We start from the raw sequence: 27,910 nt of genomic DNA, 5'->3' as shown, positions 1-27,910 counted from the left end.
CAGTCGGTTAAGCGTCCGACTTCAGCCAGGTCACGATCTCGCGGTCCGTGAGTTCGAGCCCCGCGTCAGGCTCTGAGCTGATGGCTCGGAGCCTGGGGCCTGTTTCCGATTCTGTGTCTCCCTCTCTCTCTGCCCCTCCCCCGTTCATGCTCTGTCTCTCTCTGTCCCAAAAATAAATAAACGTTGAAAAAAAAAATTAAAAAAAAAATAAAGTTTCTCAGTCGGGGCGCCTAGGTGGCTCAGCCGGTTAAACGGCTGACTTTGGCTCAGGTCATGATATCACCGTTTGTGAATTCAGATCCCTCCCCTTCTCTCTGCCCCTCCCCTGCTGGTTCTCCATCTCTCTCAAAAATAAAATTTAAAAATTTTATTAATAAAAAAATAAAAATAAAAAGTTTCTCTGCCAGCTTCAATGTGCAAGAAGGTCTGTAGTTCTCCAAAAATTCTTTGAGGCAGGAAGCGAGCAAATCCGTCAAACTTTGTTTCAAAGCTCCGGAAAGTGTTTTCTGCTTCCCTCCGCTTTAGCGTGCTTTCCCGCCCAGCCACGTCGCTTGCACTGCCGGGTGAGAAAGTTAGCATCTTTCGCACCACCGTGGGCGGGGCGTAGCTCCCAGGGAACTCCCAGGGTTCACCCAGGGTGCGTGCTCCCCGCCCTGTTTCCTGCGTTCCCGCCAGATTTTTAAGTTTCATTTCTCGCTCTGACTGCTGGCTTCTCCTCCCTCGGCCTTTTCGCGAAGCCGAGTCTCCCGGCTTTCGGGGAGCAGAGAGCGCCAGCCATGGATCACCGGGGCGGAAAGGCCACGAGGGCAGCTTCAAAGGCCGCGACCGCTACCTCCAAGATTTCGGCTCAGGGAGTGAAGAGTCTCCGGGAGGAGCCCATCGAATCTCCGTCCGCCCCTGGGGCTACCCGACCCAACTCACGGAAGTGCGGCGCAGTCGGGGCATCGGGATCCCTGCAGAGGAGGAGCACCCCCGGCTCCCCGGAGAGACCCCAGGTACGCGCGCGGGGTGCCCGCGCCAAAAAGGCGCTTCTGGGCGCTGAGGACGCGGTGGAGGGGCAGGCGGTTCGGGCGGCGAAGCTGGAGCCTCCGGCGGCGGGGCCGCCCCTTTCCAGGGCTAGTTCTCGCCGCAGGGGCAGCGCGCGCGCCGCTGGGGAGCAGAGACCCCCGCCAGAGCCCACGGAGTTTCCCAGCCCTGGCCCGCTAGTTTCAGCTTCGGGGGCGGCGCCCGGCGGCTGGAATCCCCGGGCGGTGCTAGACAAATTGAGGCTGAGGCGCCAGGAAATCTCATTGGCGGCTGAGACTGTGAACAAGGTTGTGGACCACCTGCTGCGGGGCTTGAAGAGCTGTGATTCCGAGTTCAAAGACGTCGGGCTGCTGCGCACCGGAAGCTACTACGAGCATGTGAAGGTGAGCCGCCCAGCACCTCCCCTCCGGTTCCCGCGGCTAGCTGGGCCCATTTTTCCTCGTCCCTCTCCCCAGCCTGTCGGATAGTCCCAACTCCGACGTTCCCTCACTTCCCTTCGAAAGTAACTCAGACTCTTGTTCTCTTGTGGCCTGTGACATAGTTGTACCCCAAAAGGGGAACAGTTGCTCGTTTCTCCATCTATACATCCCACGAATATACAGCTAGCTTGGTTGCCAGCTCTTGTCAAGACCCTGCTGTTGGGGGAATTCAAATATATGGATTCATTCATGCAAGCAGCTTTGTACTGAGTTTCTGTAACAGTGCTATACTTGGTGTTCCCTAGTCAAATTCTGAGTTGGATAATTAGGAGTGGTCTGCGAAAAATTCCACAAAATCAGTATATCTAAGAACATTTTCCTATGGGAAAAACTGCATAGGAAAAACATCTTCCAGCTGCTCCCAGCTTCCTCTCTCCCCAATTTCTTATACAGATGTCATAGGAAGCTCACAGTGAGTGATGTTCCTTATTTTTTATTTATTTTTTAAACGTTCATTCAGTTATTAGACAGAGTGTGAGCAGGGGAAGGGCAGAGAGAGAGGGAGACGCTGAATCCGAAGCAGGCTTCATGAAGGCTCTGAGCTGTCAGCACAGAGCCCGATGCGGAGCTCAAACTCACAAACTGTGAGATCATGACCTGAGCTGAAGTCCAAGGCTTAACCGACTGAGCCACCCAGGCACCCCGTTGAGTGATGTTCTTTAAAAATTAAGAGAAAATCTATAGATACTAAAAAAGCGTACTCCCTAAATACACATCCAATGTGATTGTTTTTAAGTATGTATTCCACATCCCATTTGTGTGTGGCTGAATTATCTTCATTCCAGTATGAATTGAAAATTTAGGAACAGGTTCCTGACTGGAGTTTGTTTCCTGACCGGTGACAGATTTCTAGTTGTGTTTTGGCTTAAGGTGTCAGATTTTTCAGGGCTGGACCGTGCACCTCTGTTAGATCTGTATAAGATCTTAGGAGTAGCATGAACAGAAACTGAGGCTGAGAATATTTCCTTATTAGGTAATTGTAATTTATTTTAGAGTTATGTATTGGCTTTATTCAGTTAACTGCTCTCCAAAAGTAGATGATTATTAAACTCTAGATTTAGGATTTAGGATTATAAACTCTTAAGATAGCAAGCCAAATATTTTGCATCTTTGTATCTCTAAGCCTTAACACATAGCAAGCATTCAAGCAAATGAATGAATGAATGTGCTCAAGAAGAAAAGATGGATGGTCTCTCTTAACACCTCTGCCTTCTCAGGGTAGCAGATTCAGATTTCATTCCCATTATAAGCATTTAACCTGATAGCTTTCAGTGAAATTAAACCTTTCATATATTTTCTGTTTTGACTGCCACCTAGATTTTAAACTCCATTGTCACAGAACATTTTACATAAATTGTAGCTTAAACAGCTGTTCATTTCATTGGTGTGGACTCAGTGATGTTTTTGTTTATTGTCAAAAAGACAGTGTATGTATCAGTCTTTGAATCTTAAACTCTTTTAGCACTGAAGACTTTATAATTCCATCTAAAAGTTTTTTGAAAGCCAAGTGAGCAGAACTTTCATTAGATTGTCTTAAGTATGATTCTTCGAGAGAGAGAGCGAGAGAGCGAGCGTGTGTGCACAAGAGAAAGAGAGCAGGGAGAAACAGAGAATCCCAAGCAGGCTCTGCACTGTCAGCCTGGAGCTGGTCTCAGGGCTTGAACTCCAGAACCATGAGGTCATCACCTGAGCCAAAATCAAGAGTCAGTCGCTTAACGGGCTGAGCCACCCAGGTGGCCCATTAAGTGTAATTCTTATTGTATAAGTATCAATCTGTTCAATTATATGGATGGGATAATAAGACTTAAAAAGAATGATTATTTTTAGAGAACGTGCACACATGGGGGAGGGGCAGAGAGAGAGGGAGACAGGATCTGAAGCAGGCTATGTATGCATTGACACCAGAGAGCCTGATGTGGAGCTCGAACCCATGAATTGTGAGAACATGACCTGAGCTGCAGTTGGATGTTTGACTGAACCACCCAGGCAGAATAAGATGTTTAAAGAACAGTTTCCAATCAGGGGTGCCTGGGTGGCTCAGTCGGTTAAGCGTCCAACTTCGGCTCAGGTCATAATCTCGCAGTTCATGAGTTCAAGCCCCACGTTGGGCTCTGTGCTGACAGCTCAGAACCTGGAGCCTGTTTCAGTTTCTGTGTCTCCCTTTCTCTCTCTGACCCTCCCCCGTTCATGCTCTGTCTCAAAAATAAATAAACGTTAAAAAAAATTTTTTTTAAAAAAAGAACAGTTTCCAATCAGAGCCAGTCTTTTTTTTTTTTTTTTTTTTTTTTTTTTTTTTTTTTTTTTAAGCGCTATAACCCCATGGGGCTTAAACTCAGGACCCTGAGATCAAGAGTCCAACACCCAACCAACTGAGCCACCCAGGTGCCCCAATGTTTTTTTTTTAAGTTTTATTTAAGTAATCCCTACACCCAGCATGGGGCTTGAAGTTACAACCTCAGATCAAGAGTCATATGCTCTTATGACTAAGCCAGCCAGGTGCCCTGTCTTTTTATTTATTTTTATTTTTTTATTTAAAAAAATTTTTTTAATTTTTTTGATGTTTATTTTTTAGAGAGAGAGAGAGAGAGCGCGAGCACAAGTGGGGAGGGGCAGAGAGAGAGGGGGACATAGAATCCAAAGCAGGCTCCAGGCTCTGAGGTGTCAGCACAGCGCCTGATGTGGGGCTCGAACCCACAAACTGTGAGATCATGACCTGAGCCGAAGTCGGCCGCTTAACCGACTGAGCCACCCACGTGCCCTGCCCCTCCTTTTTAAAATCATGCACTGATGGAAGAAACGGAATGAAGTTTGTTTTATCTAAAACATGTATTGATTTTTAAAAACTGATTATAAAATATATATATATATTCATTGTAGAGTTGATTCAGTGCCTGGCTCTAGCAGTTAATCCTCTAGCAGGCTCCCATGGCTATTCCCACCTACATACCACTTTTCTCAGCCTTTTCCATATTCACCCCTCTTCCATGTTGATGTCCTTGGGAAATTAGGAAAAGGATAAAGAAGAGCAATATTATTCCTGTTTATTTTATTCACTGTTATCCTTTTGGTATATTTTCTTCTGTTATGCATACACTTGGATTTCAAAATTGGATTCCAAACTCTTTCTAATTGTTAAAAGGACAGATACAAAATATATCTCTCAGTAATTTATTTACTTGGTTCCATATTGACACATTTTTATTCATATATATTATTGTAATATTGTCAAGTTCTAGATGAAATTTGGAAGATTTCTTGTAGAAATTCTCTGTGTAATTGCCATTCTATAATATTCTCTTTGCCTCTTTGCATTTTACTAATCATATAGTTTGGGCTGAGTGAAAGGTTATATAGAAATCAAGTAATTGTAGTGGTTTTAGCCAGTGGTACATTAACCAGTAAAGAAATAAACTTCAACCACATGCAACAACATGAATGAATCTTACAAACATAATGTTGAACAAGAAAAGAGGAAATAAAGGAATACATAGAGCCCATGTAACAAAGCAGGAAAAAGAAAAGATGCTTAAGATCGGAAAAGGAGTAATAAAACTTACTTATGCAGATGACTTTATTGAATTTTTGTACAAACTATTAGAAATACCGTTGATCCTTGAACGACACAGGGGCTAGGGGCACCGACCCTTCCCCACCCATGCAGTTAAAAATCTGCGTATAACTTTTGAGTCCCCAAAAACTTAACTACTAAGAGTCTACTGTGGACTGGAAGCCTTTTTGATGAACAGTATGAATAATACATACTTCGTATGTTACATGTATTATATACTGTATTTTACAATAAAGTAAGGAAAGAAATGTTAAGAAAGTCGTGAGGAAGACACAATTCATTTACAATACTGTACTATTTTTTTAAAAAAGCAACAAAAACATGTATAAGTGGACCTACCCAGTTCAAATCTGTGTTACTCAACTGTTATCAATGAATTTATCAGGGTTACTGGATACAAAGTCAGTAAACAGAAATCAAAGTACTTCAATAGTCTAACGACAACAAAAGTGCAAATGAAATGTAAAAATACCATTTAAATAGCATCAAGAACATCAAATATTTTAGGAATAACTTGCTAAAGATGATAAAAATTTCAAAACATTGCTGAGTAAATTTGAAAACGGACTAAATAAATGGAAATCTATATCATGTTCAGTTTTCCTCAAGTTGATCTGCATAGATTCAATGCAGTTCAGTCAAAATCCCATCAATTTTTTTGTTTAAATTGACAAGCTAATTATACAATTTATGTGGAAATGCAAAGGACCTAGAATAGCCAAGACAGTTCTAAAGGAGAAAATGTTGGAGGATTTCCTTACCAAGGAGCAAGACTTACTATAAAACGACCCTAATTAAGCAGTTATTATTGGTGCAATGATAGATAAATAGGCCAGTTGAGCAGAAAGTCCTGAAACAGACCTGCATATATAATTCAATTCAATACAAAATATATGCAGTAGTGTAATTCAATGGGAGAAAGGATGACTTTTTTCAGTAATCAGTATTGGGTCAATTGTATATACTTGACACCCACCTACTACACATGATACACAAAAATTAATTCAAGATGTATAATAGGGCACCCAGGTGGCTCAGTCAGTTAAGCATCCTACTTTGACTCAGGTCATGATCTCACTGTTCGTGAGTTCGAGCCCTGCATTGGGCTCTGTGCTGACAGCTCAGAGCCTGGAGCCTGCATCAGATTCTGTGTTTCCTTTGTCTACCCCTCCGCTGCTCATTCTCTCTGTCTCTCTGTCTCTCTCTCTCAAAAATGAAGAAACATTAAAAAACAATTTTAAAGATATATAATAAACCTAAAGATGAAAGGCAAAACAACAAAGTTTCTAGAAAAAACATTGAAGAATGTCTTCATAATAATAGGATGTACAAATATTTCTTAAACAGATACTCTGTACAAAAACAGATACTTAAACATATACTCTCAATATGTACATATGACATCTTTAGTTTGTACAAAAACAGATGCTTAGGGGCGCCTGGGTGGCGCAGTCGGTTAAGCGTCCGACTTCAGCCAGGTCACGATCTCATGGTCCGTGAGTTCGAGCCCCGCGTCGGGCTCTGGGCTGATGGCTCAGAGCCTGGAGCCTGTTTCCGATTCTGTGTCTCCCTCTCTCGCTGCCCCTCCCCCGTTCATGCTCTGTCTCTCTCTGTCCCAAAAATAAATAAATAAACGTTGAAAAAAAAATTAAAAAAAAAAACAAAAACAGATGCTTAAACATATACCTCAATATGTACATATGACAAAGGACTAGTACAAATCAGTAAGAAAAAGATAGACAAACCAATTTAAAATTGAGCAAAAGACTTGAATAGATGCTTTAGTATATAATCCAAATAGCAACAAACACAAAAGATGTTCAACATCATTAATCATCAGGAAAATGTAAATTAAAACCATGACGTGATTCTACTACACATGTATCCACTAGAATGGCTAAAATTTTTAGACTTGACAATTCCATCTTGGAGAAGATGTGGAGCAACTGAAACTCCCTTATATTGATAAAGGGAGGATACATTGGTACAACCCTTTTAGAAAATTGACACTTTCTTCTAAAGTTAAAGACATGCTTATCCTGTGGTCCAGCAGTTCTGCTAGGCATATACACAATAGAAATGACTGCTCATGTCCACCAAAAGGCATATATAAGAATGCTCAGAACAGCTTTGTAATAGTTAAAAACTGGAAATGACCCAAATACTCACAACAGAATAAGTAAGTGTATTGTGATAAATTGCATTAATTCAATGGAATGTTTCATAAGATGAAAAAGAACAAACTACCAATACATGTAACAAGTAAATCTCATAAACATGTTAAGTGAAAGAAGTCACATGTAATAGAGTACATTTTATATGATTCAGTTTATATGGTGTTTCCAAACAGGTGAACCTCATCTATGTTGTTAGAATAGTAGCTACTCTTGGTGGAGGGTTTCTGAGAGTGAATGGGAATAAGAGAACCTTCTGTGCTCTGTGGATGAGAACAGGGTAGTGCCCACAAAGTTCACAGTTCCTTTTGGGATTCAGCCATTTTTCTTGAATAAAGCCTCCCTGGATTGTTGCAAGCCTTTGGTTAATTTACAGACCTGAAAAATTGAATTGACCATTTCTGCCCATGTTCTTGTTGCTTTTATGGAAGAGTGGATTTTCAGAGGCTCTTAATTCATTCCCACTGATGTCACTTCCAAGTGTTTGACCCTCATATTATACCCTAGTCAGCTTAGACTGCCATAACAAAAATACTTTAAACTGAGTGGCTTAAACAACACAAATTTCTTAGAGTTCTAGAGGCTGGAAGTCCAAGATCAGAGTGCTAGCACGGTTAGGTTTTGGTGGGGACTCTTCCTGGCTTACAGACAGCCACCTTCTCCCTGGGTCCTCATTCTGTTCCTTATGTGTGGGCAGTGAGAAAGGGATCTCCCTCCTTCTCCTCCTCTTCCTTCTCCTCTGAAGGCCACCAATCCTATTAGATTAGAACCCTACCCTCATGATCTCATTTAACCTTAATTAACTCCTAAAAGCCCTGTCTCCAAGTACAGTCACATTTGGGGCTAGGGCTTCAATATATTAATTTTGGGAGGACACAATTTGGTATACGGGACAGTACATCTCAATTTGGACTAGCCACGTTTCACATGGTCACTAGACATATAGGTACCTTCTTGAACAGTACAGTCCAATAGCTGTACTTGAAGCATGCTCCTGACTAATGAAAGATTTGTGGCTTTTTAAATTTTATTTATTTATTTTTTAAATGTGTATTTATTTTGGGAAAGAGAGAGAATACGCACATGTGTGCACATGGGAGGGGCAGAGAGAAAGGGAGAGAGTATCCCAAGCAGGCTCCGAGCTGTTAGTAAAGAGCCCAACATGGGGCTCAATCCCACAAACCATGAGATCATGACCTGAGATGAAATCAAGAGCCTGATGCTTAACCAACTGAGCCACCCAGTCTCCCCCTGTGGCTTTTTAAATAATTTTATTTTATTTTATTTTATTTTATTTTATTTTATTTTAGAGAGAGAACATGAGTCAGGGAGAGGGGCAGAGGGAGAAAGAGAATCTTAACGTGGGGCTCAATCCCATGACCCTGGGATCATGACCTGAGCTGAAATCAACAGTCAGATGCTCAGCCAACTGAGCCACCCACATGTCCCTTTGTGGCATTTTTAATATAAGAAAAATGATCATTTATTATAATTGCTGATTCATTTATTATTGTGAGGATGAAAAAGATTCTTTGATGCTCCTAAAATGCTATGGTTAAAGACACTATGAGTTGGAACTAACACTCACTTGGGTGACCAGAAACTATAACGAGAAGGCCTTTGCTCAACTAGCCAGCACATGGCTACACACATTTTTTTAGACCACTGTGACAAGAGGGTGGCTGGAGTGTGTGTCTTGTCAATAAAAAATAGCACTGGGGCGCCGGGGTGGCGCAGTCGGTTAAGCGTCCGACTTCAGCCAGGTCACGATCTCGCGGTCCGTGAGTTCGAGCCCCGCGTCGGGCTCTGGGCGGATGGCTCAGAGCCTGGAGCCTGTTTCCGATTCTGTGTCTCCCTCTCTCTCTGCCCCTCCCCCGTTCATGCTCTGTCTCTCTCTGTCCCAAAAATAAATAAACGTTGAAAAAAAAAATTAAAAAAAAAAAATAGCACTTAAAGGTTTTTAATTTTATTAATCTGTAAATTCAGAAAAAAAACTGGTACAGATTTTTAAAGCTTGCATGATATCATTTAAAATTATTCTAAATTATAAAAATAATGCATACTCTTGGTTTTATTTTTTTATTTTTTTTAAATTTTTTCTTAACGTTTATTTATTTTTGAGACAGAGAGAGAGCATGAACAGGGCAGGGACAGAGAGTGAGGGAGACACGGAATCTGAAACAGGCTCCAGGCTCTGAGCTGTCAGCACAGAGCCCGACGCAGGGCTCAAACTCACAGACCGTGAGATCATGACCTGAGCTGAAGTCGGACGCTTAACCCACCGAGCCACCCAGGCACCCCGCATACTCTTGGTTTTAAAAAAAGGGTATGGAACCTACCAATCAAAGCAACATTGCTCTCTTCGCTCCACCAGTCCCACTCCCAGAGGGTATAAATATTAGGGATCTTGCTTTTCAGAGTGGGGGTTTTAAGCAGAAATTTCAAGAAAAAAATTGTGTTGCTTGGAAAATATTCACAAGCGAGTATTTTTTACTATTTCTTAGATTTCTGCTCCTAATGAATTTGATATTATGTTCAAACTGGAGGTCTCCAGAATTCAGCTAGAAGAGTATCGCGACAGTGGTGCATATTACTTTGTGAAGTTCAAAAGAAATCCTAAAGGAAATCCTCTGAGTCCGTTTTTAGAAGGGGAAATATTATCAGCTTCTAAGATGCTGTTGAAGTTTAGGAAAATCATTAAGAAAGAAATTGAAAACATTGAAGGTAAGAATTTTGACTTTTGATTCTTTTTTGAAAATTTTATTTATTTTGAGAGGGGGAGAGAAAGAGAGAGAGAGGATGCTCATGTGTGTGCTCAGGGGAGGGACAGAGAGAAAGAGAGAGAATCCTAGGCTTCAAGTTGTCAGTATGGAGCCTGACTCAGGGCTTGATCTCAAGAACTGTGAGATCATGACCTGAGCTGAAACCAAGAGTTGGATGCTCAACTGACTGAGCCACCCAGGTGCTCCTTGGCTTTTGATTCTTAAAGGTCTAATTATACCTACTAATTGCCAATGTACACTCCTCTCATGATCTTTTTTTTCTCCCCACATCAGAGAGGTAAAGTGCCTACTTCATAACAGGGCTTGAGTGAGGCACATGTCTGTCACACAGCAGCTTGGACACCCAGTCATCACACTAATGAACTACAAAAGGATCCTTTCCTGATCTTTCTTAACTTCCTTGTTGACCACTTCTTCTTAGAAACAACTCTTTGCTCTTGATTTTAGTTACTACATTTTCTTTGTGTTCTTCCTAAAGGTTGATTTGTTCAGTTTGGTTTTCATTGGACATTCACTGAATGGCTGCCTGTGCCACTGGTTACATGTGATTGCATGAAATCCCCTCTTAAAGCTTGTAAACACAAATTACATTAAGTGCTCTGAAGGGAATGAACTGGGAGAAGTAGTAGCAACTGGGATGGAGTAAGACCCCAAGGCTGAAGAGAGCTTGGCAAGTTAAAGGAACAAAAAGAGGCCTATGTGGACAAGGGGAAGAGTGACATGAAATGCAGTTGAAGAGGTGGCCAGGGACCATACTGCAAGGACTTGTAGATCCTGGAAATGAATTCAGATTGATACCATGTTCATTGAGAAATCAAGTTTTAATTAGGGAGTGATGATTTGCTTTGTATTTTTAAAAGTTTACTCTGGCTTCTCTGGAGAAGATATTATAAAAAGGCAAATTAAAAAAAGGAAAGAAAAAGGAAGACATTGAAGTAATTCAGGTGAAAGATAGTGGTGGCTTCGATGGAGGTGGGAATGGAGAGAAGCAGACACATCCAAGCTGTAGCAATGCTTACTTCTGGATTAAGTGTAGGGGGTTCAAGAGGATTGAATTAAAGAAGGCCTCCAGGTTTCTGATTGAGCACCTGTGTGGATTGATTGTGCCCTTTTCTTTTTTTTTTTTTTTTTAATTTTTTTTTTTTCAACGTTTATTTATTTTTGGGACAGAGAGAGACAGAGCATGAACGGGGGAGGGGCAGAGAGAGAGGGAGACACAGAATCGGAAACAGGCTCCAGGCTCTGAGCCATCAGCCCAGAGCCTGACGCGGGGCTCGAACTCACGGACCGCGAGATCGTGACCTGGCTGAAGTCGGACGCTTAACCGACTGCGCCACCCAGGCGCCCCGATTGTGCCCTTTTCTAATGGGAAGGACTGAGGAGGAATGTATTTTAGGGTATGGATTAGGAGTTTTTGGCTTTGGAGATTTTAAGTTAGAGATTCCTGTGATACGTTGAAGTGAGTGTATCAAGTATGTAATTGGATATGGGTTTGAAGTTCAGAGGATATGTTTGGGCTATATGTAAACACATAAATGGCATTGGCAGTGGATGAGACCACATAGGCAGAGAGCATTGATTAATTTATTCATGAATCAGTATTCATTGATCATCGAATGTGCCAGATATTCTAGGTGTTTGGGATATAGTAATGAACAAATAAATGAAGATCCTCACCCTTCTGTACCTTAGTTATGTAGGGACAGACATATAATTCATAACAAATGGAAAACATAATTATCTTCACTACTAGAAAGTAGTAAGTCCTGTGGTGAAAAGTGTTGGCAATGGGATGGGGGAGGGGGAGTTGCAGTGTTAAGCAGAGTGGCAAGAAGAGGATCCCATTAGAGGTTGAGAAGAGAAGGAGCAAAAGGAGACTAAGTGCAGAATGAGTGGTCAGTGTGTAGAGTGCTACTGACATTCAGAAAACCACTGGATTTGGTCTTCAGTTTTGTGGGAGTTGGTAACTTGGACTTAGCAGTTTCACTGGGGTGTGTGTAGGCATATCTTTACAAACTTTCAGCTGTAAAGGACATCGAAAGGAGAGTCAGCATGGGGAAGAGGTAGGTTGGGGTCAAGAGAGGCATATTTTAGAATGAGAGATACTGGAATCCTTTGTATAAAGACAGGAATGATCCAGTAGGGAGGGGGCACCCACTGATGGAGGAGAGAGGGAACAGTTGAAAAAACAAGGTGGTTAAGAAGGTAAGAAAGAAGGAATCCAGACACCATGTGCAGGGGTAGCCTTTGAAAGGGGGGTGTACGCTTCCTCAGTAGTAATAGGAGGGTAGAAGGATATAATGGGTAAAAAGTGGGTAGTTTTACAGATTTAGTGATAGCAAAATGAGGGCATTCTCCAGGATTTTCTCCTTGGTCCTCTTTCTTCTCTCTCATTATGGTCCCTTCCAGAAGTCTTATCTGGGAGTAGTCTCTAACTATTGCTTGTATACCTCCCAATCCCAAAGCCAGTATCTCATCTAGAGATACTGAATTTCTCTCCACCAAAGCCACCGGCCCAGTAGCCATCTCCTGTTGGGTGTTCTCCAAACACCTAGAGCTCAGTGTGTCTAAAATGAAATACATCTCAGCCCAATCTTTCTTCCTTTTGATTATTCCATATTGAAGAATCAAATCGACATCATTCATTTCTCAGGCCAAAATCCTGGGATGGCATTCCAGACTTCTACCTTTTTCCTTACAGATTTAGTCCATCTACTAGTTCTGTTGATTTGAACCTCTTTAATTCCTCTCACTTCTGCTACTTGTGTCTTTTAAAAAAATAATACAATCTCTATATACTGTTGATTTTTGAACAACAGGACAGTTAGGGGCACCACCCCACATAGTCGAAAATCTGTGTATAATACACATAATAATCTATGTATAACTTAACAAAAAATACACATAATGATCTGTGTATAAGTTAACAAAACTTATCTACCAAGAGCTTACTGTTGATTGGAAGCCCTACTAATAACATAAACAGTTGATTAGCACACATTTTGTATATGTATCATATACTATGTTCTTACAGTAAAGTAAGCAAGAGAAAAGAAAATGTTAAAGAAAATCAAAGGGGATTGCTGCGTCTAAATAAAAAAGTTTCTGCATGGTAAAGGAAACAATCAACAGAACTAAAAGGCAACCTACAGAATGGGAGAAGATAGTTACAAATGACATATCTGATAAAGGGTTAGTATCCAAAATATATAAAGTAATAATCCAATTAAAAAATGGGCAGAAGACATGAACAGACATTTCTCCTAAGAAGACATGCAGATGGCCAACAGACACATGAAAAGATGCTCATTATCACTTACCATCAGGGACACGCAAATCAAAACTACAATGAGGTATCACTTCACCTATCAGAATGGCTAAAATCAAAAACACAAGAAACAATGGTTGTTGGCGAGGATGTGGAGAAAAAGGAACTCTTGTGTACTGTTGATGGGAATGCAAACTGATGCAGCCACTCTGGAACAGTAGAGAAGTTCCTCAAAAAGTTAAAAATAGAACTACCATATACTCCAGCAATTGCAATACTGGGTATTTACTCAATACAAAAACACTAATTCAAAGGGATACATGCGCCCCTATGTTTATAGCAACATTATTTATATTAGCCAAGATATGGAAGCAGCCCAAGTGTCCATTGATTGATGAATGGATAAAGAAGATGTAAAAAAAAAAAAAAAAAGATGTGTTATATATACACAATGGAATATTTTTCAGCCTTAAAAATGAAATCTTGTCATTTGCGATGACATGATGGAGCTACAGAGTATTATGCTGAGTGAAATAAGTCAGTCAGAGAAAGACAAATACAATATGATTTCACTCGTGTAATTTAAGAAATAAAACAAAGGAGCAGAGTGATACAACACAGAGTACTAATCACTATACAATCATGGCCAAGGAGCAAAGTGACAAAAAGAGAAAGGCAGACCAAGAAACAGACTTTTTTTTTTCTATTTTAAAAATATTTATTTATTGAGAGAGCACACACATGAGGGAGAAAGAAAGGGAGAAAGAATCCCAAGGCGGCTCCACACTCAGGATAGAGCAGGATGTGGGGCTCAATCCCATGACCATGAGATCATGACCTGAGCCAAAATCAAGAGCTGAATGCCTAACGGACTGAGCCACCCAGGCGCCCCCCAAGAAACAGACTCTTAACTATAGAGAACAAATTAACAGTTACCAGAAGGGAGGTGGGTGGAGGGATGGGTTAAATAGGTGATGGGGTTAAGGAGTGCACTTCTTGTGATTAGCACTGGATGTGGTAAGGAAGTGTTGAATCACTATATTGTATATATGAAACTAATATTAGACTGTATGTTAACTAACTGGAATTTAAAAACTTAAAAAAAATCATAAGGAAGAAAAAATACATTTGCAGTGCTATACTGTATTTACTAAAACAATCTGCATATAAGTGGACCTGTACAGTTCAGACCTGTGTTGTTCAAAAGTCGACTGTATTTAAGGTGTACAACATGTTTTAATACACATATACATGGTGAAATGATTTCAGCAGTCATGCCAATTAACTTATCTTCTCACATAGTTGCCTTTTCTGTGTGTGGTGAGAGTACCTGAAATCTACTTTCTTAGCTCATTTCTAGTAAACAGTGTAGTAGTGTTAACGATGGTCATCATGATGTACTTTAGATCTCTGTACATACTTGCCCTACATAACTGTAACTCTGTACCCTTTGACTAACATCTCCCCATTTCCCCCCACTCTCTAACCCCTAACCCCCTGGTAACCACCATCCTACCCTCTGCTTCTATGTATTCTACTTTTTTAGATTCCACATATAAGTGAGGTCATACAATATTTGCCTTTCTGTGTCTGGCTTATTTGACCTTGTGTAATGCCCTCCAAGTTCATCCATGTCACAAATGGCAAGATATTCTTTGCTAGGGCTGAATGATACTCCATGGTATGTATGTACCACAATTTCTATATCCATTCATCCATCCATGGACACCTAAGTTGTTCCATGTCTTGGCTGTTGTGAATAATGCTGTAGTAACATGGATCACTCCCTGTGTCTTCATGCCTACTGCCTCTGTGATGCTGCAGGCATACAACTTCTGTGTTGGACTGTTGCTGTGGTCTTCTCGATTGCCTGTCTCCTCCCTGCCATTCATCTGGGCTCTTCTCCAGGCTTCCCTCCAAAATGCCATCCATAAATTTAAGTGAAAAGTTAATCACAGCACTCCCAAAGCCCACGGTCTTCATGGGCTCCTCATCATTTATACCAGACAGAATCTTGACAATGCTTCCCCATGGTAGGTATTGATAAATACTGGTGAAATGAGGAAAACACTTTGCTTTGTGGGGTCAGTTTCGCTTTAGAACTAATTTGCACCTTACACTTAGCACTTTATAGATCTCCAATTACAGATATATTATCTTCCCTATATTTTCAAAGAAAATTGGATTGATAAATGCTGTCTTCTCTTTTATGTGTTTAAACAGATGTCATTGTCCAGAGGAAGAAGAGAGGGAGTCCTGCTGTAACACTTCTTATTAGAAAACCTAAAGAAATATCTGTGGATATAACCCTGGCTTTGGAGTTAAACACCAGCTGGCCTGCTAGCACCAAGAATGGCCTGCCCGTCAAGGACTGGCTTGGAACAAAAGTTAGAAGCAGTCTAAGACAGCAGCCATTTTACCTGGTCCCCAAGCATGCAAAGGAAGGAAATGGTTTTCAAGGTATCTTGAATATGAAGGTTAACTTAAAAACATATTAAAGAGTTGTCTGTGTTTTTTTTCTTTTTTCTTTTTTTTTACGTAAGCTCTATGCCCAGTTCATAGGGCTTGAACTTCCTACCCCATGATCAAGAGACACATGCTCTAATGACTGAGCCAGCCAGGCGACCCAAGGGCTGTTAATGTTATAATACTAGGGCAGTGTAACTAGTGCGGTTGGCATTTCAAGAGCCATAAGGCTAAATAGACTACAAGATGAGAGTTTGGTGAGAAAGGGAATTGAAAAGGGCATAGTTGTAGTAGTAATATCAAATACTTGGTTTTAAAATATCATCTCACCCACATTTCAAGTTTATTTTTAGTTTGTTTTCAATAGAGAAAGGCAGTACTGGCCTTGGAGTCAGACTGCCCTGGATCTGAATCCTGAGTCTTCTTCTCTTACTAGGTGTGTGATCTTGGGCTAGTTAACCAAGTCTCTCAAAGCTACTTGAAAGTTTACGGGGCGCCTGGGTGGCTCAGTCAGTTGAGCGTCCGACTTCAGCTTAGGTCATGATCTTGCAGTTCGTGAGTTTGAGCCCCGCGTCGGGCTCTGTGCTGACAGCTTGGAGCCTGGAGCCGCTTTGGATTCTGCGTCTCCCTCTCTCTCTGCCCCTTCCCTGCTCATGCTCTGTCTCTCAAAAAGGAATAAATGTTAAAAAAAAAAAAAAAAAATTAAAAAAAAAAGCTACTTGAAAATTTCTGGGAAGAGAAAAAATGAGACAGTTTATGTAAAATCCCAGTTCATGGGACACCTGGGTGGCTCAGTCGGTTGAGCGTCTGACCTTGGCTCACGTCATGATCTCACAGTTCTTTTTGTGAGTTCAAGCTCCACATGGGCTCGCTTCGCTAAAGTCAGAGCTTGCTTTGGATCCTCTATCCCCCTTTCTCTACCCCTCCCCCTGTTTATTTATTTAATAAATAAGTATTGGGGCGCCTGGGTGGCGCAGTCGGTTAAGCGTCCGACTTCAGCCAGGTCACGATCTCACGGTCCGTGAGTTCGAGCCCCGCGTCAGGCTCTGGGCTGATGGCCCAGAGCCTGGAGCCTGTTTCCGATTCTGTGTCTCCCTCTCTCTCTGACCCTCCCCCGTTCATGCTCTGTCTCTCTCTGTCCCAAAAATAAATAAACGTTGAAAAAAAAAATTAAAAAAAAAATAAGTATTAAAAAATAAAATCCCTAGTTCAGCACAAGGCAGTTATATATTATTAATTTATCAGAGTCTAGACTCTCATTGCCAGCCATACTTCTTTTCTTCTGTCTTCTTCCCCTTCCACTGCTCCTCATGCAGCTAGCAGACCTTTGCATCCTCAGCTACAGTTGGTCTTCTCACCTGTGTACTCTGGCCTCACAGGTAAGAACAGGTTTTCAGATGGTGCTCTTGGGTAACATTCAGGTTCTGAGTTAGTCTACAGCTAAAACATTCAAGGCTGAGTTAGTCTACCTAAAATCAGGTTAGCTGATTATTTTATTTTTGTCTTATAAATTAAGAACTTTTGGTACCTAGTGCACCTGGATTCCAGGGATATGGAGAAGATCATGAAACGTATGAACCACGTTACAAATTAGTATTCTGAACAAATCTTGGAATTCATTGATCATGCTTAGTTTGATGGCTTATGTTTTGTGGACTCATGATAACTTTTTATATCGTGCATATATAGGAGTCCTTTTCTGCAAGAAAAGTTGTTTTGTAAGAGGATATTACATATATCATTATTCATAATTTTGTAAAAGGAACATAGCTTTCTGTAAAGGGGTTGCACCCCTGGATAATTTCTAGAATAGCTGCCCCAAGAAACCCTCACTGTATGTGGTACAGAAATCTTAACAGGACCCATACCACCCTCTTAGTGGTCTGCTACTGACTGCTGTGGGCAAGACTGGGAGACAAATCAAATTAAGGATGAGAGAGTCTTTCAGTGGCCCTGTGGGTAGTTCCTCACATCCTTGCATTGAGATGAAAGTGGATGCTTGTGATGGTTGCTCAGCTGACCTTTGCTCTCCATTACCCTTGGCTGTTTTCCTCCTTTCATTGCAGATGATCTGTGTTCAGGCAGGTATGCCCCTCCACCCCCATCTCTATCTGAAAGACTGAACAGAGGGGCATGTTAGCAGTGAAAATATTCATACTAGATTGCAGACATGTATATCACCTATTTTAGTTTTTCTCTTTCCAAACATTTTACTTTAAATGTTCTGGTCTTATAAGCTATATTTTTTAAAATATGATTTGTTTGGTTTTTACTTATAAATTTTTAAGAATTTTAAAAATCTTTCCACCTGTTTCAAAATAATACCAGCATTGTTATCAAGAGTATAATTGGAAAAAAAAAAACACTTTAAGATTTTTTGTAGTTCTTTTGTTCTTAAGATAAAAGGACAGTCAAAATACCAAGCTTAAATCCACTTGAAAGAATTTCTCCAGGTGGTTAAGCTACCCAACTCAAAATATTTAGGTTTGTTTGTTTCATTATGGTTTTAAATTTTACATGCTAGATTTTCAATTTTGACTTAATTTTGTCTCATAAATGTATAAGGCATTCACATGGTTCCAAAGTCAAAGCTACAGAAAAAGGAATTTCTAGAGGACCACAGCTTCCATTCATGTTTGCTCTACACTGTTCTCTCCTTCCCTGACTGGAAACCCTCTTTATTGTTTTTCGTTTGGTCGTGTAAGTAAATATATACTTTTATCTTTTTTTTTTTTTTTTTTTAGCATTTATGTATTTTTTGAGAAACAGAGTATGAGCGGTAGAAGGGCAGAAAGAGAGGGAGTCACAGCTTCGGAAGCAAGCTCCAGGCTCTGAGCATCAGCACAGAGCCCGATGCGGGGCTCGAACTCTTGAAACGCAAGATCATGACCTGAGCCAAAGTCGGATGCTTAACCAACTGAGCCATCCAGACACCCCGTATACCTTTATCTTTTTTTTTTTTTTTAATTTTTTTTTCAGTGTTTATTTATTTTTGGGACAGAGAGAGACAGAGCATAAACGGGGGAGGGGCAGAGAGAGAGGGAGACACAGAATCGGAAACAGGCTCCAGGCTCTGAGCCATCAGCCCAGAGCCTGACGCGGGGCTCGAACTCCCGGACCGCGAGATCGTGACCTGGCTGAAGTCGGACGCTTAACTGACTGCGCCACCCAGGCGCCCCTACCTTTATATTTTAAGATAAAAAGTACACCTCCCTTTTTTCAGTTAGTGAGATATTTTGAAGATAGAGTTTTGGCTTTATATAAAGGTAGCACTCATTTCTTTTTTCAGTCTGTTTTTACAGCTGATGAAGGAGTAAATCCATATATAAATCTGCTGGACATTCCAGATCACCCCCTAGGGACTGCACAATTTGCATTCCCACAGCCATGTATGAGAGTACCTATTTCACTCTCAGCAACCAAACTCCTTAAACTTTGGAATTTTCGCGAATAATTCAAAAAGTAAGAAGTGAAATCTCAATGTAGTTTCAAAAATAAACTTTTAACTTTCAAATAGTTTTAGATTTGCAGGAAAATTGAAAAGATAGTAGAGTTCCTATATACTCCATACCTGTTTCCTTATCTTTAACATCTTACATCAATATGCTACATTGTCATAATTAATGAACAAATATTGATTGTTAACTAAAGCCCATACTTAATTCTGATATTCTTAGTTTTTACCTAATCTCCCTTTTCCTGTTCCAGGATCCTATGTAGGGTACCACATTACATTTAGTCATCATGTCATCTTAGGCTCCTCTTAACTGTAACAGTTTCTCAGTCTTTCCTTATTTTTGGTGCCCTTGATAGTTTTGAGGAGCACCAGTCAGGTCTTTTGTAGAATGTCCCTCATTGATAGGTGTCTGATGTCTTCTTGTGATTAAACTGGAGTTCTGGGTTTTGGGCGGAAGACAACAGAGGTAATGCCATTCTCATCATATCCTATCAAAGGCACATGCCACGAACATGACTTAGCATGGTTGTCGTTGAACCAGGCTGAGGTAAGCCATTTGTCAGGTTTCTCCACTGTTACTCTTTTTCCCCTTTTTCATACTGTTCTATTTGGAAGTCACTGTGCACAATTCACACATAAGAATTGGGGAGTTGGGGTGCCTGGGTGGCTCAGTAAGTAAGCATCTGACTTCAGCTCAAATCATGATCTCATGGTTCGAGGGTTCAAGCCCTACATCAGGCTCTGCACTGATAGTCTGACCCTGCTTTGGATTCTCTGTATCTCTCTCTGTCTGCCCCTCCCCCCGTCTTCCTCCCACCAAAAATAAATAAACATTAAAAAAAAGAATGGCGGAGTTATGCTCCACCTTTTTAGAGCACAGTATTTACATAAATTATTTGGAATTCTTCCTTATGGGAGATTTGTCTCCTTTTCCCCATTTATTTATTTACTTAAGCAGTCATATTAGTAAGCACTCATGGGTATTTTTTTTTTATGTTGAGCTATAATCCAGTACCACTTAATTTTATTGTTTAAATTGTTTCAGCTTTTGCCTTTGAGAGCTCTTCCAGTTGATTGCTGTATCCCTTGACATACTCCCCTGTAGTTGGGGGTGGAGTTTGTTTTATTTTGTTTTTGGTAGTAACTCACTTTCTGGTAACTACAAGAGGCTCCAGGCTCATCTTGTGTATTTCCTGCTTCAGTCCTAGAATCAGCCATTTCTCCAAGTAGCCCTGGATCCTTTTATTGGGAAATGTACTAGAAACCAAGATCAGGGCGCTATGCGTGCTTTGCTACCAGGGTGTCATCACTCTCAGCTAAAAGAGCAAGGAAATATATATACATATAGTGACCCCAGTGTATACAGATATCTAACATTTCTATGTGTAACCGCCTGTATTTATATTGTTATCAACTGGAATACAGAGCTTATGTACGGTTTCTGTTGCCTTCAATCTCAGAGACAACATTTCCAAAGTAACTTTCTTTGCTTCCATCCCCCTCCTTCAGGGAGGTTTTTTTGTTTCTACACCAGCCCCCTTCAAGGAGGTTGTTTCATACATTTGTAATATAGTTAGAGTCCCTTCTGCTGGTCTGCGTTATTTCCTGGGCTTACTTGACCTCTTAAATGACTTTTTAAAGTTGTCATACTTCAGGGTTCACTGTGCTATAGAGTTGTTCTGATTTTGACAAATGCCTTGTATCATGTATCTACCTTTACATAATAGCTTCACTGCCTTAAAGAGCCCCCCATGCTTCATTTATTCAACCCTCTGGCAACCACTGATCTGTTTACTATCTCTATAGATTTGCCTTTTCCAGAATGGCATAAGTGGATTTCATAAATGGATTTATACAGTAATGAGCACCCCTAGCCCAGTGCCTTTTCCATATATTTATTGTCTATATATTGTGTAGCTATTACTAAAGTCTTTATTCTGTCCAATTAAAACCTCTGTCTGTCCTTGTGCTATACCATAGTATCATACATAATGTAGCTTTAGAAATCTTGATTATCTGGTAGAGCAAACTCTCCCACTTTGTCCTTCTTCAAGAGTGTTTTAGATATTCTTGAGCCTTTGTGTTTTCATTAAAATTTTGGTATCCTCTTGTCAAGTTCCACAAAAACATTTTTTTTTTTGGAATTTTGATTGAGGGTACATTGAATCTATAGATAAATTTGGGGAGACTTGATATATTTATAATAATGAGTCTTCCAATCCATGTACAGGGTGCACATCTCTATTTATTTAGATTTCCTCTAATACTTCTCAGTGAAGTTTTAGAATTTCCTTTTTTTTTTATCTATTTATTTATTTTTAAATTTACCTCCAAGTTAGTTAGAATAGTGCAACAATGATTTCAGAGGTAGAATCCTTGATGCCCCTTACCCATTTAGCCCATCCTCCCACAACCCCTCTAGTAATCCTCTGTTTGTTCTCTGTATTTAAGTCTCTTATGTTTTGTCCCCCTCCCTGTTTTTATATTTCTGCTTCCCTTCCCTATGTTCAACTGTTTTGTCTCTTAAAGTCCTCATGATTGAAGTCCTATATTTCTCTTTCTCTGACTTACTAATTTCACGTAGTATAATACCCTCTAGTTCCATCCATGTAGTTGCAAATGACAAGATTTCATTCTTTTTGATTGCTGAGTAATACTCATTGTGTATATGTGTAAATATATATATATGTATATACATATATATGTATATATATATGTATATATATATGTGTGTGTGTATATATATATATATATATGTATATATATATCCATCTTCTTTATCCATTCATCCATTGGTGGACATTTGGGCTCTTTCCATACTTTGGCTATTGTTGATAGTGCTGCTATAAACATGGGGATGCATGTGCCCCTCCACAACAGCATACCAGTATCCCTTGGATAAATACCTAGTAGGGCAATTGCTAGGTCATAGGGTAGTTCTATTTTTAATTTTTTGAGGAACCTCCATACTGTTTTCCAGAGTGGCTGCACCAGCTTGCATTCCCACCAACAATGCAAAAGAGATCCTCTTTTCCACATCCTCGCCAACATCTGTTGTTGCCTGGGTTGTTAATGTTAGCCATTCTGACAGGTGTGAGGTGGTATCTCATTGTGGTTTTGATTTGTATTTCCCTGATGATGAATGATGTTGAACATTTATTATGGGTCAGTTGGCCATCTGGATGTCTTCTTTGGAGAAGTGTCTATTCATGTCTTTTGCCCATTTCTTCATTGGATTATTTGTTTTTTGGGTGTTGAATTTGTAAGTTCTTTATAGATTTTGGATACTAACCCTTTATCTGACATGCCATTTGCAAATATCATTTCCCATTCTGTCGGTTGACTTTTAGTTTTGCTGATTGTTTCCTTCACTGTGCAGCAGCTTTATATTTTGATGAGGTCCCAATAGTTCATTTTTGCTTTTGTTTCCCTTGCCTCTGGAAACATGTTGAATAAGAAGTTGCTGTGGCCAAGGTCAAAGAGGTTTTTGCCTGCTTTCTCCTTGAGGATTTTAATGGCTTCCTGTCTTACATTTAGGTCTTTCATCCATTTTGAGTTTATTTTTGTGTGTGGTGTAAGAAAGTGGTCCAGGTTCCTTCTTCTGCATGTCGCTGTCCAGTTTTCCCAGCACCACTTGCTGAATAGACTGTCTTTATTCCATTGGATATTCTTTCCTGCTTTGTCAAAGATTAGCTTGCCATACGTTTGTGGGTCCATTTCTGGGTTCTCTATTCTGTTCCATTGATCTCAGTGTTATTGTGCCAAAGTTTTAAAGTTTTCTATTTAAGTTTTGTATATATTTTGTTAGATTTACTCATAGGAAGTTGTAACTTTTTATTATGAAAAGTTTGAAACCAATAGAAAAGTAGACTGAAGAACATACACGTACCTGTCACCCAGCTTCTTTTGTATTTTCTATGTATACAATTTTATCATCTTTCAATAATAATAGCTTTATTTCTCCCTTTCCAGTGCTATGTCCCTGTTTTTCCTTCCCTCACTGGCAGAAATGAGGATAACCAACATCCTGTCTTCCTAATTTCAAAGGAAAAACCTCAACTTTTTGCCTTATATTATCATAGCTAGGTTTTTTAAAATCTACCTTTGCTGAGAGAGGTTTTTTGTTTAAATTATATATATTAAATTTTATTAGCTGCATTTTCTGCTTCTATTGAGATGACCATATGTTTTTCCTTTATTCTGTTAATGAGACAGTATATTGATTAATTTTTAAATTACAAACCAATCATATATTTCTGGTATAAAAACAACTAGATAATAGGATAGTCAGACGAATGTAAAAGAGATGGCCATGGTAAAACTCTAGAAGTGGGGGAGGGAATCATTTTATTCTTATATAAACTCTCCCAAGGAGTAGAAAAAAAGGAAATGTTCCCTAGCTCATTTTACATGAATACCAAAACTTGCAAGGATGGTATAAAAAAATAAACAAAAATTTTGAATCAGTTGATTCAGATTATTTTTGAAACAAAATATTAAACTGAATTTAGCAATATATAAAAGGTAATACATTCATCTTATCATGCTAACTATATTATGCTCCTGATGCTCCCCTCCATTTTTCCTATTTCAACCCATTATTTCCTTTCAGATCACTTGTTTTAATATGTAATTACATTATGTGTTCATTTCTTTTGGTCTGTCTCCCTTTAGAAATCTTCCAGAGTGATATTTTAATGAAATAATTTGAGTATTGTGTTGTTTATATATGGATGCTTTTGATAAAGTACTTTTTTTTTTTTTTTTTTTTGAAATTAAGAAGAAACGTGGCGGCTATCTTTCTCTCACATTGAAAAGGACATTTTGAAAAGTCACGGACAATCTAAAACATGCTGTGAAATTAATGGGATGAAGTGTTGCAGGTAACTTCATTATTTTGTTAAATGGCAAATTACCAATGGAATGTTTAATTCTTTGTTGATTTCATAGCTCCAATCTGAAGATGATCATTGTTGAGTTGAGTCCTGGGGGCAGCGCATGGCTGGATCGACCCTGGAGTATTATCTAGAGTGTGAGCATGAAACCGGGGAAGCCAGATCCAAGGGACCAAGGAAATAGTGTTAGAAGGCAAGGCCAGGGAGCATAGTAAGTCCTGAACCTGGATCAGATAGTTGTATGAAGTAGGACAGAGTGAGAGGATATAAACACTCGCCATGGCTAGCCACGACAATTGGATGTGTCTTAGTCGTCTGGTTGCTTTAAGGTAATGAGCATTAATGTCACATAATGGGAGGAGACTAAAAGATTACTCTTATTGGATACTGGTGCCTGCTTTGAGATGGTTTGTTCGTGGTGAAGGCCAGGGACTGATTAGATCTACTTGGAACAACACTAAGAGGTAATTATTTTTCTTGTTAACATATGCATTGTAAAGAGCTGAGATTGAAAAGAGTTTTCAAACTCATCATTCGAGTTTCTAAAGTTGTCTAGTAGAAGGGTCACAAAAGTTAAAAGGTCAAAACAATGCCCACATGCAGGCACGGGAGATTAAGGCTTCATATGTAGGCTTTGAAACAGGCATTAAGAAAAATATATTTCCTGGGGCGCCTGTGTGGCTCAATTGATGAAGCATCTAACTTCAGCTCAGGTCATGATCTCACGGTTCGTGGGTTCAAGCCCCACATTGGTCTCTGTGCTGACAGCTTAGAGCCTGAAGTCTGCTTTGGATTCTATCTGTGTGTGTGTGCGTGTGTGTGTGTGTGTATGTGTGTGTGTGTGTGTCTGCCCCTTCCCTGCTCTATCTCTCTCAAAAAAAAAAACCATAAAAGGGGCGCCTGGGTGGCGCAGTTGGTTAAGTGTCCGACTTCAGCCGGGTCACGATCTCGCGGTCTGTGGGTTCGAGCCCCGCGTCGGGCTCTGGGCTGATGGCTCAGAGCCTGGAGCCTGTTTCTGATTCTGTGTCTCCCTCTCTCTCTGCCCCTCCCCCATTCATGCTCTGTCTCTCTCTGTCCCAAAAATAAATAAATGTTGAAAAAAAAATTAAAAAAAAAAAAACCATAAAAGATTTTAAATTAAAAAAATAAAAATATCTTTTCTATTTTTTAAGTTTAAAAAATTGTTTCAAGTTTATTTATTTATTTTGAGAGAGAGAGTGGGGGAGTGGCACAGAGAGGGAGAGAGAGAATCCCAGGAAGGCATCACACCATCCACATGGAGCCCAACGTGGGGTTCAAACCCACAAATACAAGATCATGACCTGTGCCAAAATCACGAGTTGGGTGCTTAACCAACTGACCCACTCACCCAGGGACCCCCTCCCCTTTTAAAGTTTTATTTAAGTAATTTCTATACCCATGTGGGGCTTGAATTCATGATCCCAAGATTAAGAACTGTACCCTCCTCCCAACTAGCCAGCCAGGCAACCCCCAAAAAATATATTTCTTTTTTTCTTAATTTTTTTTTTTTTTTAGCATTTATTTATTTTTTGAAAATGCTAGGCAGAGAGGCAGTAAGGCAGAGAGAGACAGTATGAATGGGGAAAGGACAGAGAGAGAGGGAGACGCAGAATCCGAAGCAGGCTCCAGGTTCTGAGCTGTCAGCACAGAGCCTGACGTGGGGCTCGAACTCACAGTGAGATCATGACCTGAGCCGAAGTGAGACACTCAACAGACTGAGCCACCCAGGTGCCCCTATATTTCTAATAAGCCTAAATAGTTTTATAAACGTTAAATTTTGTTAACTACTAAATAACGGGATGAGTAATTAAATATTTGCAGCTTAGTAAGACAAAATCATTTTGTAAAAATCATTTATTTATTTTATTATCTTTTTAAGTAGGCTATATGCCCAACATGAGGCTTGAACTCATGACCCTGAGATCAAGAGTCACATGTTCTACAGACTGAGCCAGTCATCTGCCCCCATTTTGTAAAAATTAAAATGAGATTTTTCTAGGTACTAAATGACTGGATGAATAAATATCTGCCAGTTTCATATAGTTGAATCTATCCTGATAGAATAAAATATTTAAGCTAAAAGAAGAGGGGAGAATAAAATGTGTTTGAAACTTCAAAACAGGTTCTAGAATGGCCTATAATTATATATCTTTATTTTTAATTTTTTATATATTATAATGTCTGTATTGTTTATTGTATCTTTTTTTTGTATCTTTTTTTTAATGTTTATGTATTTTAGAGAGCATGCAGGGGAGGGGCAGAGAGAGAGGGAGAGGATCCAAAGCAGGCTCTGTGCTGACAGCAGAGAGCTTGATGTGGGGCTTGAACTCACAAACTGTGAGATCATGACTTGAGCAGAGTTGGACACTTAAACCGGCTGAGCCATCCAGGCACCCCTGTTTATTGTATCTTTGTATTTTTTTCCTGTAACATGCCTAAAGCTTTTTGTGGAATGAAGCAGGTTGTCAATAAATAAAAATAAGTGGTTTTCTTTTTTATTCAACAGGAAATATTGTCTAAAACTAATGAAATATCTTTTAGAACAATTGAAAATAAAGTTTGAAAACCGAAAGGAACTGGATAAGTTCTCCTCTTACCATGTGAAAACTGCCTTCTTTCATGTGTGTACCCAGGAGTCACAAGACAGTCACTGGCACACTAGAGACCTGGAGCTCTGTTTTGATAACTGTGTGGCATACTTTCTTCAGTGCCTCAAGATAGAACATCTTGAGCATTATTTTATTCCTGGATTCAATCTATTCTCTCGGGACCAAATTGACAAAATAAGTAAAGAATTTCTATCACAGGAAATTGAATATGAGAGAAACAATGGATTTCCAGTTTTTCATAAACTTTGAAATTATATTTTTAAAAAGAATCAAGAATTAGAGTGACTTTATAATATTGCAGTGTTTGAAATTTGTCACATTAATGATTAACTAAAATGAATGTAAATCATTTAACTCTTTTGTCTTAATGAACTATAATCAGTATAAACAGATTGATTATCCTAGGAAAGAGATTAATCAAGGAATAAAGAAGCAAAAGGCGTATTTACAATATAAAAGCTTTACCAGACTGGAATGAAAAGGACAAAATATTTATCACCTGAATTAAATTCATCAAGCACTTAGTAAACACCACTTCTCACCTAGCACAAATGTGTAGAAATTTGCAAGAGACGTTAGAAATGATCATTGCCTCCATAAAAATGGCAGACTTTGTTCAATGCTCAAACATATTTGGAAGCAATGTCTTGTCACATATGCCAGAATCAGTAAGAAGAAAGTGAAAAGTCTACATCATCTCTACATGTCTCAGGAAATCCATGTCATAGCAAAATATAGAATAATGCACATGGATAAATATAAAACATACAACTTACTTTTATTATATTTAGTAACACTTTTATATATATTTCTGAAAAGGCAATACATGCATATGGTACAACACTCAAAGAAACAGGTACTTCCATATCTGCTATTTCCAAATGTTACCCTTTCTCCTCTGTGCTCAGGCAGCATTCAACTTAGAAGCAGCTGCTGTTTGTTAATTTTTTTCCCATTCATACATTTTGCACATTTTCTTATTGGCTATTTTACTGTTTTCTCATTTTTTGTAGAAGTTCTTTATATATTTTGGATACTTACGCTTTGTTGGTTGTCTGTGTAACAAATAACTTCTCTCATTGTGTGGAGTGTCTTTACCATTTTTGGTGTTTTAGTAAACAAGGTTTTAAAATTTTAATGTAGTTGAATGTATCAGTTTTCTCC

The 27,910-nt window shown here is 39.6% G+C and overlaps 1 protein-coding gene and 1 non-coding gene across 3 annotated transcripts; one reads left to right on the top strand and one right to left on the bottom strand.

Moving 5' to 3' along the window:
• The first annotated feature begins 214 nt into the window (after nucleotides 1-214).
• On the top strand, nucleotides 215-27,888 carry CGAS (cyclic GMP-AMP synthase). Of its 2 annotated transcripts, none has more exons than XM_086707230.1 (5): nucleotides 215-1,409; nucleotides 9,752-9,971; nucleotides 15,522-15,758; nucleotides 24,005-24,104; nucleotides 26,644-27,888. In XM_086707230.1, exons 1-5 carry the CDS (start codon nucleotides 777-779, stop codon nucleotides 26,993-26,995), a joined length of 1,542 nt encoding a protein of 513 aa, XP_086563356.1. In that variant the 5' UTR covers nucleotides 215-776; the 3' UTR covers nucleotides 26,996-27,888. The 2 variants fall into 2 exon arrangements, with proteins under 2 accessions (XP_086563356.1, XP_025781607.2); XM_025925822.2 differs by having other exon boundaries at nucleotides 347-1,409; nucleotides 24,002-24,104.
• LOC112863022 (small nucleolar RNA U13) lies at nucleotides 10,298-10,405 on the bottom strand. The gene has a single exon (XR_003223860.1). It is a non-coding gene; the product is annotated as a small nucleolar RNA U13 (small nucleolar RNA).
• Nucleotides 27,889-27,910: the final 22 nt, after the last annotated feature.

The sequence above is a fragment of the Puma concolor genome, chromosome B2 (assembly GCF_028749965.1).
Source record: "Puma concolor isolate L17-30 chromosome B2, mPumCon1.1.hap2, whole genome shotgun sequence".
Lineage (NCBI taxonomy): Eukaryota > Metazoa > Chordata > Mammalia > Carnivora > Felidae > Puma > Puma concolor.
Note: the sequence above shows the minus strand (reverse complement) of the source record. Positions and strands in the feature narration are given on the sequence as shown.